The sequence below is a fragment of the Oncorhynchus mykiss genome, chromosome 17, assembly GCF_013265735.2.
Source record: "Oncorhynchus mykiss isolate Arlee chromosome 17, USDA_OmykA_1.1, whole genome shotgun sequence".
Lineage (NCBI taxonomy): Eukaryota > Metazoa > Chordata > Actinopteri > Salmoniformes > Salmonidae > Oncorhynchus > Oncorhynchus mykiss.
The window spans coordinates 37,497,341-37,514,417 of record NC_048581.1 but is presented as its reverse complement, the minus strand read 5'-3'; the positions used below and the strand labels follow the sequence as shown (position 1 = coordinate 37,514,417).

The following is a 17,077-nucleotide window of genomic DNA, read 5'->3' as shown; positions in this document are numbered from 1 at the left end:
AATGATCAATTAGCCTTTTAAAAGGATAAACTTGGATTAGCTAACACAACGTGCCATTGGAACACAGGAGTGATGGTTGCTGATAATGGGCCTCTGTACACCAATGTAGATATTCCATTTTTTTATATATATATTTTTAAAATCAGCCGTTTCCAGCTACAATAGTAATTTACAACATTAACAATGTCAATACTGCACTTTTATTTAAAAAACAAGGACATTTCTAAGTGACCCCAAACTTTTGAACGATAGTGTACTTTCAATAACCAAAAATGTTTTATTTTCAGCTGTTTGAAGCTGGTGTACAAAACAAAATAAAAGACGCAAAAACAAAACTTAAGAACGGGGAGCATAGAAATAGCGCACAGAACAGATCTACCGCTTCTTAGACTTGCTTTCAATGACAATGACAGATCTATATCTCACATTTCTATGTGAATTTGGTCAGGTTGCCTAAAAAGTTACATATTGCAGCTTTAAAGTGCCACGATCATGATGCAGCAGACCGCCAAGGCTGCTTGATCTGTGACTTGATCTGTAATACTGATTAGCAGTTCCTCCCTTCAGTTGCTTGCAAGTGTGTGTTTGCATGCAGGAGTGTCCATCACTTTCATGAAGTTCTTGAATGGAGCATGTGTGGGTATATACAGTTTAACATAATCACAAGTTTGCTACAGGGCAGGAGCTCTATAAACATTAAGTGGATAATAAAAGTCTTTACAGGAACATTAACTTACACACCACAAACTTTACACTTTTGCACGGTAAGAAAGAGGGAGATGTCTATTGTGAATCCTGTGCCCCCCTTGGCTCTCTCTCCTCCTCATCTCCAGGCAGTTTTTCCTCCTCCATCACTCTATTCTCCTTTGTTTCTCTCTCCTCTTCAATGCTCTTCTCTGGGTTCTCTGGAGAAGCATGGGAGTCGTGTCCCGTGACCTCCTCCTGAACGTTGTCCTCCTTCTGATGCTCCCTAGCCTCCGGCCCGGCCTGGTCAACCGTGCTCTCCCCAGTCTGACCATCGCTGGGTGTTTTCGGAGGCCCACTGTCTGTCTGTAAGTGGCTGTGGCTGCTTGCCTCCTCCACCACCCCTTCCTCCCTTGTTCTTTTCTTCTTCCTCTTAGGGCTGCCGGAGGACTCTGTGGGCGGCATGCCTGGCAGTGCCATGATGCCCCCGTGTGGGAGGAACATGTGAGGGTACAGCAGTCCATGGGACAACCCTGGAACAAGGAAAGGGTTGAAGGCCAGGTGGCTGCCACTGCTACTGCTGACGCCACTGCTGCTGCTGGCCGCCGCAGTGGTGATGGCTGCGATGCTGTGGCTGCCTATCGCACCTAGTTGCTTTTCCTCTGTCGACTGCTTGTCCTCCCTCTTTCTCTCTCCGTCAGACTGCATGCCGGAGCCATCTGCCTGTGTGCTCGAAGACGCCTGGCTGGGGCCTCGTGAGGGGCTACTGGCCGCGGAGGAAGCCGTAGTGGTGCTAACTGCAGTCGCTGAGGAGGTGGGAGCGGAGCTTGTGGGCGGCTGCCCCATCAGCCCCTGAACACTGAACATGTGGGGGGAGCCATGTATGCCGTGGAGCATCATGGGAAGCATGCTCAGGCCGTTCTTGGCATCTTCACCAGCGGACACGGCGAAGCCATGGGGGAATCCCATCAGGCCCGTGAGTGGGATGCCCTGGACATTGCGGAGGTTCTGGAGGCTGACCAAGTCCATGCTGCCGATCAGGCTGCCGTTCATGAAGAGTGGGCCCATGGGTGACTCCGAGAGGAGGGGCTTGGGCATCTCGCTGCGAGGACGACGGCCCCGGCGGCGGGGCCCTTGGTCACGACACACGGGCTCTGTGAGTATGCGCGTGTACTTTCCCTCGGGAAGAAAGCCCTGGAAACACAAGGCATTAGCTTGAGGGAAATGCAGGAAGTGTTTTGAAGGACATCCTTACTCTTTGTAAGGCAGTAGGTTCTGAGAACTGTCTGTGCTACTCAAGATGTACAAATGCCAAATTAAAAATGGCATTCTAATGAAACTATTTGATGAGACAATAGTATGGATGAGAGAGAGTGAAAATTCCATGCTACTCACAGAGTGTTTCACAACATCTGCCCAGTCGGGTGCCACGTAGTACTCAGTATTCGCATCCAGCCATCGGGAGAGCTCCTTGATTGCTGGAGCCATAGCACCCCCAAGCTACAGAACAGGAATATACAGCCTTTAATCAGTTGTACACACACATACCATAAATATAACTGATGCATTTGTGTGTAATTCAGGTTGTAATCTTGTCAAAGCAAGCCAAACATGACATTTCATGCAAATTCCTGAAAGTTATGTCTTATCAAATGAGTGTATTTGATCAATGTGAAGTAGTACAGTTGGGTGGGGAGAAGTGTCTTCATTCACGTGTTAACTAGCTAGATTTTCAAGCGAATATTGTAAAGTTTCCATCAAATAACTTCGTATCGTATAATAACTCCTCATTTACCAAATTAAAAACAAGTTATGAGTTTCCATCCTATTTTCAACAGTTGATGGTTTTGCCACAAACAACAAATGTGCCAACTCTGGTATGGTGTAGCCAACAATTTCCAGACAGGATACAATGCAGAGGGTGATGAAATTATGGATAAGAGCAAGATAATTTGTATTTGTCAATTGGCAGCCAAACACCGTCATCATCATACAAATGAAGACCATCAAGCTCAGCGTGCACTTTCACCACCCTGGGAAGTTCTTATTTCCTCTGCAGCCTAATAAACTGAACAGTGCATTCGGAAAGTACTCAGACCCCTTGACCTTTTCCATATTTTGTTACGTTACAGCCTTATTCTAAATAGTTCCCCCCCCCCACATCAATTGACACACAATACCCCATAACTACAATGCAAAGACAGGTTTTTATAACATTTTGCAAATGTATTACAAATAAAAAAATGAAATATCACATTTACATTAGTAGTCAGACCCTTTACTCAGTACTTTGTTGAAGCACCAAGCAGCAATTACAGCCTTGAGTCTTCTTGGGTATGATGCTACAAGCTTGGCACACCTGTATTTGGGGAGTTTCTCCCATTATTCTCTGCAGATCCTCTCAAGCTTTGTCAGGTTGGATGGGGAGCATCGTTGCACAACTATTTTTAGGTCTCTTCAGAGATGTTCGAATGGGTTCAAGTTCAGGCTCTGACAGGGCCACACAATGACATTCAGAGACTTGACTCGAAGCCATTCCTGCATTGTCTTGGCTGTGTGCTTAGGGTCGTTATCCTATTGGAAGGTGAACCTTTGCCCCAGTCTGAGGTCCTGATTTCATATTTCCCTTGATCCTGACTAGTCTCCCAGTCCCTGTCGCTGAAAAACATCCCCACAGCATGATGCTGCCATCGTGCTGTGGGGATGTTCAATCTGGGTATCATCAGACCATAGAATCTTGTTTCTCATGGTCTGAGAGTCCTTTAGGTGCCCTTTGGCAAACTCTAAGCGGGCTGTCATGTGCCTTTTACTGAGGAGTTGCTTCCGTCTGGCCACTCTGCCATAAAGGCCTGATTGGTGGAGTGCTGCAGAGATGGTTGCCCTTCTGGAAGGTTCTCCCATCTCCACAGAGGAACTCTGGAGCTCTGTCAGAGTAACCATCGGATTCTTGGTCACCTCCTTGATCAAGGCCCTTCTAACTCGATTGCTCAGTTTGGCTGGGCGGCCAGCTCTAGGAAGATTCTTGGTGGTTCCAAACTTCCTCCATTTAAGAATAATGGAGGCCACTGTGTTCTTGGTCACCTTCAATGCTGCAGACATTTTTTGGTACCTTTCCCCAGATCTGTGCCTCGACACAATCCCGTCTCGGAGCTCTACGGACAATTGCTTCGACCTCATTGCTTGGTTTTTGCTCTGACATGCACTGTGGGTGTGTGCCTTTCATGTCCAATCAATTGAATTTACCACAGGTGGACTCAAATCAAGTTGTAGAAACATCAAGGAAGATCCATGGAAACAGGATGCACCGGAGCTCAATATCAAGTCTCATAGCAAAGGGTCTGAATACTTATGTAAATAAATCATTAAAAAAAATTGTAATACATTTGCAAAAATGTCTAAACCTTTTTTACACTTTGTCATTATGCGGTGTTGTGTGTAGCTTGATGAGGATTTTTATTTATTTAATCAATTTTAGAATAAGGCTCTAACAAAAATATGTAAAAAGTAATTGTAGGAGGAACACGCAACATCACATGACTGCAAGTTTACTGTGACATGGTTATTCTATTAACATTTGCGCAAAAAAGTATTTCCACTGCCATTTGTCACATACAGTGCCTTCAGGAAGTTTTCACCCCTTTTCCCACATTTTGTGATGAAGCCTGAATTTAAAATAGATTAAAGAGATTTTGAGATTAGAGATTATGTTGTCACTCACAATACCCCATAATGTCAAAGTGGATGTATTTTTTTAATTTAATTTTTTTGCCAGTTAAATAAACAGAAAAGCTGAAATGTCTTAAGTCACTAAGTATTCAACCCCTTTGTTATGGCAAGCCTAAATAAGTTCAGCAGTAAACAGTTGCTTAACAAGTCACATAATAAATTGCATGGACTCATTCTGTGTGCAATAATAGTGTCTTTAAGGTCCCGCAGTCAAGCAATGAATTTCAAACACAGATTCAACCAAAATGAGCAGGGAGGTTTTCCATTGCCTCGCAAAAAGGACATCTATTGGTAGATGGATAAAACATTTGAAAAGCAAACATTAAATATCCCTTTGAGCATGGTACAGTTATTAATTACACTTTGGATGGTGTATCAATACACCCAGTCACCACAAAGATACAGGTGTTCTTCCTAACTCAGTTGCCGGAGAGGAAAGAAACCACTCAGGGATTTCACTATGAGGCAAATGGTGACTTTAAGGCTGTGGTAGGAGAAAACTGAGGATGGATGAACAACATTGTAGTTGCGCCACAATACTAACCTAAATGACAGTGAAAAGGAAGAATAAAAATATTCCATAACATGCATCCTGTTTGCAACAAGGCAATAAAGTAATACTGCAAAAAATGTGTCAGAGCAATAAACTTTGTGCTGAATACAAAGTGTTATGTTTGGGGCAAATCCAATACAGCACATTACGGAGTACCACTCTGCATATTTTCAAGCATATTGGTGGCTGCATCATGTTATGACTATGCCTATAATCGTTAAGGACTGGGGAGTTTCTCAAGATAAAAAATACATGGAATAGAGCTATTCAAAGGCAAAATACAAGCAGAAAACCTGATTCGGTCTGCTTTTTATCAAACACAGAGATGAATTCACCTTTCAGCAGGACAATAATCTAAAACACAAGATCAATCTACACTGGAGTTGTTTACCAAGAAAACAGTGAATGTTACTGAATGGCTGAGTTACAGTTTTGACAGGACTTGAAAATCTATGGCAATCCCAGAAAATGGTTGTCTAGCAATGATCAACAACTAATTTGACAGAGTTTAAAGAATTTTGAAAGAATAATGGGCAAATGTTGCACAATCCAGGTGTGGAAAGATCCTAGAGACTTACATTTGTAATCGCTGCCAAAGGTGATTCTACAAAGTATTGACTTGGGTATGAATACATACATAAATGAGATATATCTGTATTTCACTTTCAATAAGTTTGCAAAAAATATGTTTTTACTTTGTCATTATGGGGTGTAGATTGGTTAGATAAAAAAATAAAAAACATATTTAATACATTTTGAATTCAGGCTGCAACACAACAAAATGTAGAATGTCAAGGAGTACAGTGAAGGCAATTTATCTAATTCACATACCAAAAACAGTATCCACCACTGAGGAACGTATTTTGTTTTGATGTTTTGAAGTTTACCCACAGTTTTCTGTTTCCATCAGGCCTGTCGTAGGGCTGGGCGATATGGCTTGAAAATTGTATCTTGATTTTTTTCAAACTTATGGGCGATTCACAATATACAGTGCATTGGGAAAGTACTCAGACCCCTTGACTTTTTCCACATTTTGTTACAAAACAGCCCTATTCTAAAATGGTTTAAATACAACAAAACCCCTCATGACAAAGCGAAAAGTTTTATTTTCTGAAAAAGTATTATAACAAAAAACAGATACCTTATTTAAAAAAGTATTCAGATCCTTTGCAAATGAGACTCGAAATGGAGCTCAGGTGCATCCTGTTTCCATTGATCATCCTTGAGATGTTTCAACAACTTGATTGGCGTCCACCTGTGGTAAATTCAATTGATTGGACATGATTAGGAAAGGCACACACCTGTCCATATAAGGTCCCACAGTTGACAGTACATGTCAGAGCAAAAACCAAGCAATGAGGTCGAAAAAATTTGTCCGTAGAGTAGTAGAATGGCTGCCGTTTTACAGGCACCTAACCATTTGTGCTATTGTGTATTCTTTCATGTCATTTCTAACTTATTTTGTGCATAATGTTTCTGCCACCGTCTCTTATGACCAAAAATAGTTTCTGATAATCAGAACAGCTATTGCTCACCTTGTACTGGACAAAGATTTTTTTCTTTAATGAGTCGGACGCAAAGGATTTACTTCAGACACCGGACAAGGCCCATATCCCCGTCATTTGTATGAAGAAGAGTCAAGAGATATAGGGGTCATAGGTCGGGGTGCATTGTAAGAACCAGAGTGGGTAACCCACCTCTAATGTCAGTCCTATTAGCCAACGTGCAATCATTGGATAATAAACTGGATGAGCTCCGATCAAGACTATCCTAACAACGGGACATTCAAAATGGTAATATCTTATGTTTCACCGATTCGTGGCTGAATGACGACATGCTTGCTGGGTTTTCCGTGCATCGGCAAGATAGAGTAGCTGCCTCCGGTAAGACAAGGGGTGGCGGTCTGTGTATATTTGACAATAACAGTTGGTGCACGAAATCTAATATTAATGAAGTCTCTATGTTTTGCTCGCCTGTGGTAAAGTATCTCATGATAAGCTGTAGACCACAATATTTATCAAGAGAGTTTTGAACTATAGTTTTCATCTGTCTTAGTGTCAGCATCGGTTTGTGGTGGTCAATAGACAGCACTCAACGAGCTGTATAAGGCCATAAGAAAACAAGTAAATGCTCATCCAGAGGTGGCGCTCCTAGTGGCTGGGGACTTTAATGCTGGGAAACAAAACAATTTTACCTAATTTCGACCAGCATGTTACATTTGCAACCAGAGGGGGAAAAAAAAAACACCTTTACTCCACACAGAGACGTTTACAAAGCTCTCCACCCTCCATTTGGCAGATCTGACCATAATTCTATCACCCTGATTCCTGCTCACAAGAAAAAACTAAAGCAGGAAGTACCAGTGACTCGCGCAATACAGAAGTGGTCAGATGACACAGATGCTAAGCTACAGGACTGTTTTGCTAGCACAGACTGGAATATGTTTCGGAATTCTTCCAATGGCATTGAGGAGTACACCACATCAGTCACTGGCTTCATCAATAAGTGCATCGATGACGTCGTCCCCACAGTGACTCTACGTACATAGCCCAACCAGAAACCATGGATTACAGGCAACATTTGCACTGAGCTGAATGGTAGAGCTGCCACTTTCAAGGAGCGGGACTCTAACCCGGAAGCTTATAAGAAATCCCGCTATGCCCTCCGACGAACCATCAAACAGTCAAAGCATCAATACAGGACTAAGACTGAATCCTACCGCATCGGCTCTGACGTTTGCCGGATGTGGTACAGCTTGCAAACTATTACGGACTACAAGGGAAAGCACAGCCGTGAGCTGCCTAGTGCTGCCTACACAAGCCTACCAGACGAGCTAAATTACTTCTATTTGCGCTTCGAGGCAAGCAACACTGAAGCATGCATGAGAGCACTAGCTGTTCCGGACGACTGTGTGATCACGCTCTCCGTAGCCGATCTGAGTAAGACCTTTAAACAGGTCAACTTTCAAGGCTGCAGGGCCAGACAAATTATCAGGACGTGTACTCAGAGCATGCGCTGACCAGCTGGCAAGTGTCTTCACTGACATTTTCAACCTGTCCCTGACCGAGTCTGTAATACCAACATGTTTCAAGCAGACCAACATAGTCCCTGTGATAAAGCAAAGAACACCAAGGTAACCTGCCTAAATGACTACCAACCCGTAGCACTCATGGCTCACATCAACACCATTAGAAACCCTAGACTCACTCCAATTTGCATACGGCCCCAACAGATGCAATCTCTATTGCACTTCACACTGCCCTTTTCCCACCTGGACTAAAGCAACACCTACGTGAGAATACTATTCATTGGCTACAGCTCAGCGTTAAACACCATAGTGCCCTTAATAAAGTTCATCACTAAGCTAAGGACCCTGGGAATAAACACCTCCCTCTGCAACAGGATCCTACACTTCCTGACGGGCCGCCCCCAGGTGGTAAAGGGTAGGTAACAACATCTGCCACGCTGATCCTCAACACGGGGGCCCCTCAGAGATGCTTGCTCAGTCCCCCGCCTGTACTCCATGTTCACCCATGACTGCATGGCCAAGCATGACTCCAACACCATCATTAAGTTTGCAGACGACACAACAGTGGTATGCCTGATCACAGACAACGATGAGACAGCTTATAGGGAGGATGTCAGAGACCTGGCAGTGTGGTACAAGGATAACAACCTCTCAAGACAAAGGAGATGATCGTGGACAACAGGAAAAGGGTGGCCGAGCATGCCCCCATTCTCATCGATAGGGCTGTAGTGGAGCAGGTTGAGAGCTTCAAGTTCATTGGTGTCCATATCACCAACAAACTTTCATGGTCCAAAACACACCAAGACAGTCGTGAAGAGGGTACGACAAAGCCTATTCCCCATCAGGAGACAGAAAAGATTTGGCATGGGTCCTCAGACCCTCAAAGTTCTACAGCTGCACCATCAAGAGCATCCTGAATGGTTGCATCACCGCCTGGTATGGCACTGCTCGGCCTCCGACCGCAAGGCACTGCTACCGCACGGCAAGCGGTACCGGAACTCCAAGTCTAGGTCCAAAAGGCTTCTTAACAGCTATTATCCCCAAGCCATAAGACTCAAGAACAGATAAAAAAAATTATGGCTAGTTGCATTAACCCCCCTATTTTTACGCTGCTGCTACTCTGTTTATTATCTACGCATATTCACTTTACCTCTACCTACATGTACATATTAAGTCAATTACCTCGACTAACCTGTTCCCCAACACATTGTCGCTGTATGTGTGTATGTGTGTGTATGTATGTATGTATGTATGTATGTATGTATGTATGTATGTATGTATGTATGTATGTATGTATGTATGTATGTATGTATGTATGTATGTATGTATGTATGTATGTATGTGTATGTATGTATATATATATATATATATACACACACACACACACACACACAGCTTCTATATATATATATATATATATGCCTCGTTATTTTAGCTTTTTAATAATTATTTTACCACTTATTTTGTATTAAAACTGCATTGTTGTTTAAGGGCTTGTAAGTAAGCATTTCACTGTAAGGTCTACATCTGTTATTCAGCGCATGTGACAAATACAATTCTTTGATTTGATTTTGAGCTCCGAGACAGGATTGTTTCGAGGCACAGATCTGGGGAAGGGTACCAAAACAATGCAGGAGTAGCTTCGGGACAAGTATCTGAATGTCCTTGAGTGGCCCAGCCAGAGCCTGGACTTCAACCCGATCGAGCATCTCTGGAGACCTGAAAATAGCGAAGCTCCCCATCCAATCTGGCAGAGTTTAAGAGGTTCTGCAGAAAGGAATGGGAGAAACTCCCCAAATATAGGTGTGCCAAGCTTGCAGCGTCATATACCCATTAGACTTGAGGCTGTAATTGCTGCAAAAGGTGCATCAACAAAGTAGTGAGTAAATGGTTTGAATAATTATGTAAATGTGATCAGTTTATTATTTTTAATGTATCTGCATAAATGTCTAAAAACCTGTTTTAACTTGTCATTATGGGGTATTTATTGTGTGTAGATTGATTATTTTTTTTAAAATCCTTTTTGAATGATTTTTTAAAACCCAATCAACGTAACAAATTGTGGAAAATGTCAAGGGGTCTCAATACTTTCCGAATGCACCATCTTGATTTGTGCAAAGCTGTCATCAAGGCAAAGGGTGGCTACTTTGAAGAATCAAAAATATAAATATATTTAGATTTGTTTAACACTTTTTTGGTTACTACATGATTCCATGTGTTATCTAATAGGTCTGATGTCTTTCACTATTATTCTACAATGTAGAAAATAGTAAAAATAAAGAAACCCTTGAATGAGTAGGTGTCCAAACTTTTGACTGGTACTGTATACTTCCATAAAGTTTTTCCTAGCGCTAACTGCGTAGCCCAAACTGTTTGGGCGCTATGGACGCTCTAGCTGTCACCTTTCAATGCAAATGTAGAAGTGCGACATCGGCAGGTGCGGTGGAATGATACGATTCCAATGTAAAAAATAACAGATCACTCTAGCTTCAACTTTTATTATGCTAATTATATTTTTGCGGGGGAGCAGACGGACTCTAGGAGGTTAACCTACTTTTCTGCAATAATGACTGACTTTCAAGTATGTCTATAAAAATGTATTTTTTTCAGAACCATGCACATCCACTAATAATGACCAACTTCTGGTAGTAGGCATTATAGAAAATTAACACAGGTCTCATGAACAATCTCTCAAGCACAAGCCCACATGCTAGTGAGTAGCCAGCTAATCTTTAAATTTAAAGCCAACGTGGATCTATTTGCTTGTTAACAAAGGTAGAACAGTGGAATTGTTATGAATCCTGTCGGTCTGCAACTGTTTGAACAACATGGCCTGTTCATTTAGTTTAGATGTTGAAATCAAGTGGCTAAAATGCTGCTAGCAGTGCGTGGTACCGCAATGCTGTGCGCGACAGAAACTGAGCATTAATATTCCAGTCATGTTCACTGATATTCCCATTTTTATTAGGGTCTGCTCTGTTGTGGAAGTTGAGACATAAAAAGGGTATCGTTAGAAGGGGAATCAACCGATTCTGTTGGAAGTTGCACAGTGCACACAGCACAGGAGCAAAAGAAAGGAGACCAAAAAGACATTGGAATATTGTCTTAAAACATAAGTTTTTGTTATCCGACAGGTACTTTACTATCATATGGTTGAATGGAAACATGTTTCATGTCAGTGATGTTAAGTGTGCTCGTGCATCAGTGTTGGTGTGTGGTTGTGTGTCAAAAAGGTTACCCTGCGGCCAGTGCTTCTGTGGACCACGGGCACCCTCTCCTCCCCTGTTAGGGAGTTGACGTCCAGCTTGGTGGGGTCTTTGCAGCGATGTCTCCGCTGTTTGGGCCGCTCCACAAAGCTGTGCAACATCGCTGCGCCAGGAGACTGAAACCCCAGATTTGGCAAGATCAGCACACTACAACATCACCTGTCATCATGTGGTTGGAGAGTTACTTATCCAATAGAACTCAAGAGTATTCGTCAATGAAAGCTTCTCTAACATCATATGTACAGTGCAGTATCCCTCAGGGCAGTTTCCTTGTGCCGCTACTTTTCTCTATTTTTTTCAAATTATTTGCCATTTGTCTTACAAGAAGCTAAAATGACCATGTATGCTGACAATTGCACACTACAGTTGTGGCCAAAAGTTGAGAATGACACAAATATTAATTTCCACAAAGTTTGCTGCTTCAGTGTTCAGATATTTTTGTCAGATGTTACTATGGAATACTGAAGTATAATTACAAGCATTTCATAAGTGTCAAAGGCTTTTATTGACAATTACAGGGCGTTGATGCAAAGAGTCAATATTTGCAGTGTTGACCCTTCTTTTTCAAGACCTCTGCAATCTGCCCTGGCATGCTGTCAATTAACTTCTGGGCCACATGACTGATGACTGATGGCAGCCCATTCTTGCATAATCAATGCTTGGAGTTTGTCAGAATTTGTGGGGTTTTGTTTTATCCACCCGCCTCTTGAGGATTGATCACAAGTTATCAATGGGATTAAGGTCTGGGGAGTTTCCTGGCCATGGACCCAAAATATTGATGTTTTGTTCCCCGAGCCACTTAGTTATCACATTTGCCTTATGTCAAGGTGCTCCATCATGCTGGAAAAGGTATTGTTCGTCACCAAACTGTTCATGGATGGTTGGGAGAAGTTGTTCTCAGAGGATGTGTTGGTACCATTCTTTATTCATGGCTGTGTTCTAAGGCAAAATTGTGAGTGAGCCCACTCCCTTGGCTGAGAAGCAACCCCACACATGAATGGTCTCAGGATGCTTTACTGTTGGCATGACACAGGACTGATGATAGCGCTCACCTTGTCTTCTCCGGACAAGCTTTTTTCCGGATGCCCCAAACAATCGGAAAGGGGATTCATCAGAGAAAATTACTTTACCCCCGTCCTCAGCAGTCCAATCCCTGTACCTTTTGCAGAATATCAGTCTGTCCCTGATGTTTTTCCTGGAGAGAAGTGGCTTCTTTGCTGCCCTTCCTGACACCAGGCCATCCTCAAAATCTTTGCCTCACTGTGCGTGCAGATGCACTCACACCTGCTTGCTGCCATTACTGGGCAAGCTCTGTACTGGTGGTGCCCCAATCCCGCAGCTGAATCAACTTTAGGAGACGGTCCTGGCGCTTGCTGGACTTTCTTGGGCACCTTGAAGCCTTCTTCACAACAATTGAACCACTCTCGTTGAAGTTCTTGATGATCCCATAAATGGTTGATTTAGGTGCAATCTTACTGGCAGCAATATCCTTGCCTGTGAAGCCCTTTTTGTGCAAAGCAATGATGACGGCACGTGTTTCCTAGTAGGTAACCATGGTTGACAGAGGAAGAACAATGATTCAAGCACCACCCTCCTTTTGAAGCGTCCAGTCTGTTATTCGAACTCAATCAGCATGACAGAGTGATCTCCAGCCTTGCCCTCGTCAACACTCACACCTGTGTTAACGAGAGAATCACTGACATGATGTCAGCTGGTCCTTTTGTGGCAGGGCTGAAATGCAGTGGAAATGTTTTTTGGGGGGGATTCAGTACATTTTGCATGGCAAAGAGGGATTTGCAATTAATTGCAATTCATCTGATCACTCTTCATAACATCCTGGAGTATATGCAAATTGCCATCATACAAACTGAGGCAGCAGACTTTGTGAACATGTATATTTGTGTAATTCTCAAAACCTTTGGCCACGACTGTACACATCAGCACCTGCAGCCAGTGAGCTCACTGAGACTCTTAGCAAGGAGTTCCAGTCAGTGTCAAAATGGGCAATTAACAATAAATTGGTCTTAAATGCATAAAATCAAAGGCATTGTATTCGGTTCAAAGCATTCTTAAGACCTAAATCTCAACTGAAGTTGTGCATTAATTGTGTGACCATTGAACAAGAAGACAAACTCCTAGGAGCAACACTGGATGGTCAGTTATCATGTTCAAGTCATATTGACAAAGTTGTTGTGAAGATGGGGAGAGTTCAGTATGTTATATGTTATTTTGTACTAGTTGTTGAGGCTTTGATCTGGTCTCATTTTGATTACTGTCCGGTAATATGGTCAGGTGCAGCAAAGAAAACCCTGGTATAGCTGCAGTTGCCTCAAAACAAAGCAGCACTCCTTGCCCTTAACTGCACACACAGAACGAACATCAACAAAATGCATGATAGTCTCATGGTTGAGGGGAAATCGACTACTTCTCTACTAGTCTTGAATTATAAACATGTTTGTTTTAAATGCCCACCCACTTGTATATCCTTGCAAACACTTCAAACAGACATACATAATCCACCAAACACGCCACTAAAGGTTGCAAGATCGAATCCCTGAGCTGACAAGGTAAAGATCTGTTGTTCTGCCCCTGAACAAGGCAGTTAACCACCTGTTCCTAGGCAGTCATTGAAAATAAGAATTTGTTCTTTACTGACTTGCCTAGTTAAATAAAAGTAAAAAATAAATAAAATGATATATGAACCAAAAACAGAATTAATGCATAGCTCAGTTATTTATAGAGCCATGTCATCGTGGAATGCTCTGGTACCAGAGGTTACCCAGGCAAAAGTAAAAAGTTTGGCTTAAAAAAAAACAGATACAAAACAAAAACATAGTATCACAGCGCCCCTCTTTCTAAAGATCAAATTTAACTATACTGAACAAAAATATGAACGCAACATGCAACAATTATATTTTTTTACTGAGTTACAGTACACAAGGAAATCAGTCAAAATAAATACATTCATTAGGCTCTAATTTTTTATTTATTTATCTGTTATTTTACCAGGTAAATTGACTGGGAACACGTTCTCATTTGCAGCAACGACCTAGGGAATAGTTACAGGGGAGAGGAGGGGGATTAATTAGCCAATTATAAACTGGGGATTATTAGGTGACCGAGTTGGTTTGAGGGCCAGATTGGGAATTTAGTCAGGACACCGGGGTTAACACCCCTACTCTTACAATAAGTGCCATGGGTTCTTTTAATGACCTCAGTCAGGACACCTGTTTAACATCCTATCCGAAAGACGGCACCCTACACAGGGCAGTGTCCCCAATCACTGGGATATACATTTTTTTTTAGACCAGAGGAAAAAGTGCCTCCTACTGGCTCTCTAACACCACTTCCAGCAGCATCTGGTCTCCCATCCAGGAACTGACCAGGACCAACCCTGCTTAGCTTCAGAAGCAAGCGGAGTGGTATGCAGGGTGGTATGCTGCTGGCTAATCTATGGGCCTTGGAGGTCATAAGCCCACCGACTTGGTAGCCAGGCCCTCCCTCCTTCCACCCCTTCCTCAGACGATTCCGCAGGTGGAAAAGCCGGTTGTGGAGGTACTGGGCTGAAGTGGTCTGCGGTTGTGTGGCCGGTTGGACGTACTGCCAAATTCTCTAAAACAATATTGGACGCAGTTTATGGTTGAGAAATGAACATTCAATTCTCTGGCAACAGCTCTGGTGGACTTTCCTGCAGTCAGCATGCCAATTGCATGCTCCCTCAAAACTTGAGACATCTGCAGCATTGTGTTGTGTAACAAAAGCGCACATTAAAAAAGTGGTCTTTCACTGTTCCCAGCACAAGGTGCAACTGTGTAATTATCATGCTGTTTAATCAGCTTCTTGATATTCCACACCTGGTGGATGGATTATCTTGGCAAAGGAGAGATTCTCACTAACAGGGTTATAAACAAATTTGTGCACATCATTTGAGAGAAAGAAGCTTTATGGACAATTTCTGGGATTTTTTTTTTCAGGTCATGAAACTTGGGACCAACACTTTCCATGTTGCGTTTATATTTTTGTTCAGTGTATATAAACTACATGACCAAATGTATATGGACTCCTGCTCATCGAACATCTCATTCCAAAATCATAGGCATTAATATGGAGGTGGTCACCCATTTGCTGCTATAACAGCCTCCAATCTTCTGGCAAGACTTTCCACTAGAGGTTGGAACATTGCTGCTGGGACTTGCTTCCATTCTGCCACAAGACCATTAGTGAGATCAGGCACTGATGTTGGACGATTAGGCCTGGTTCGCAGTCGGCGTTCCAATTCATCCCAAAGGCATTCGATGCGGTCGAGGTCAGGGCTCTGTGCAGACCAGTCAAGTTCTTCCACACCGATCTCGACAAACCATTTCTGTATGGACTTCGCTTTGTGTACAGGGGCATTGTCATGCTGAAACAGGAACAGGCCTTCCCCAAACTGTTGCCACAAAGTTGGAAGCACAGAATGATCTAGAATGTCATTGTATGCTGTAGAGTTAAGATTTCCCTTCACTGGAACTAAGGGTCCTAGCCTGAACCATTATTCCTCCCCCACCAAACTTTAGTTGGCACTATGCATTGGGGTAGGTAGCAATCTCCTGGCATCCGCCCAATCCAGATTTGTCCGTTGGAGTGTCAGATGGTGAAGAGTGATTTATCGCTCCAGAGAACGCGTTCCCAATGCTCCAGAGTCCAATGGCGGCAAGCTTTACACCACTCCAGCAGACGCTTGGCATTGCGCATGGTAAACTTCGGCTTGTGTGCGGCTGCTCAGCTATGGAAACTAATTTCATGAAGCTCCGGAGAAACAGTTTGTGTGCGGATGTTGCTTCCAGAGGCAGTTTGGAACTCCGTAGTAAGTGTTGCAACCAAGAATAGACTATTTTTACGCACTACGCGTTTCAGCGGTCCCGTTCTGTGAGCTTGTGTGGCCTACCACTTCGCGGCTGAGCAGTTGTTGCTCTTAGATGTTTCCACGTCACAATAACAGCACTTACAGTTGACCGGGGCAGCTCCAGCAAGGCAGAAATATGACAAACTGACTTCGCTATTACTTGTGTGTGTGTGTGTGTGTGTGTGTGTGTGAGATAGATATAGATATATAATATAATATAATATATATATATATACAGTGCCTTGCGAAAGTATTCGGCCTCCTTGAACTTTGCGACCTTTTGCCACATTTCAGGCTTCAAACATAAAGATATAAAACTGTATTTTTTTGTGAAGAATCAACAACAAGTGGGACACAATCATGAAGTGGGACGACATTTATTGGATATTTCAAACTTTTTTAACAAATCAAAAACTGAAAAATTGGGCGTGCAAAATTATTCAGCCCCTTTACTTTCAGTGCAGCAAACTCTCTCCAGAAGTTCAGTGAGGATCTCTGAATGATCCAATGTTGACCTAAATGACTAATGATGATAAATACAATCCACATGTGTGTAATCAAGTCTCCGTATAAATGCACCTGCACTGTGATAGTCTCAGAGGTCCGTTAAAGGTGCAGAGAACATCATGAAGAGCAAGGAACACACCAGGCAGGTCCGAGATACTGTTGTGAAGAAGTTTAAAGCCGGATTTGGATACAAAAAGATTTCCCAAGTTTTAAACATCTCAAGGAGCACTGTGCAAGCGATAATATTGAAATGGAAGGAGTATCAGACCACTGCAAATCTACCAAGACCTGGCCGTCCCTCTAAACTTTCAGCTCATACAAGGAGAAGACTGATCAGAGATGCAGCCAAAAGGCCCATGATCACTCTGGATGAACTGCAGAGATCTACAGCTGAGGTGGGAGACTCTGCCCATAGGACAACAATCAGT

General features: G+C 42.8%; 1 protein-coding gene across 11 annotated transcripts in view; it reads right to left on the bottom strand.

Moving 5' to 3' along the window:
* Positions 1-356: 356 nt before the first annotated feature.
* Positions 357-17,077, bottom strand: part of chd6 (chromodomain helicase DNA binding protein 6) — a 107,136-nt gene continuing 90,415 nt past the window's right edge. For 10 of the 11 annotated variants that reach the window (XM_021568393.2, XM_021568392.2, XM_021568383.2 and 7 more), the window contains exons 36-38: positions 11,230-11,373; positions 2,080-2,184; positions 357-1,878 (exon numbers count right to left, since the gene is read on the bottom strand). In XM_021568393.2, coding sequence (XP_021424068.2) covers positions 784-1,878; positions 2,080-2,184; positions 11,230-11,373 — 1,344 coding nt within the window. In that variant the 3' untranslated portion in view covers positions 357-783. The remainder of the gene's footprint in view (positions 1,879-2,079; positions 2,185-11,229; positions 11,374-17,077) is intronic. The other variant, XM_021568394.2, reaches the window with a different exon arrangement.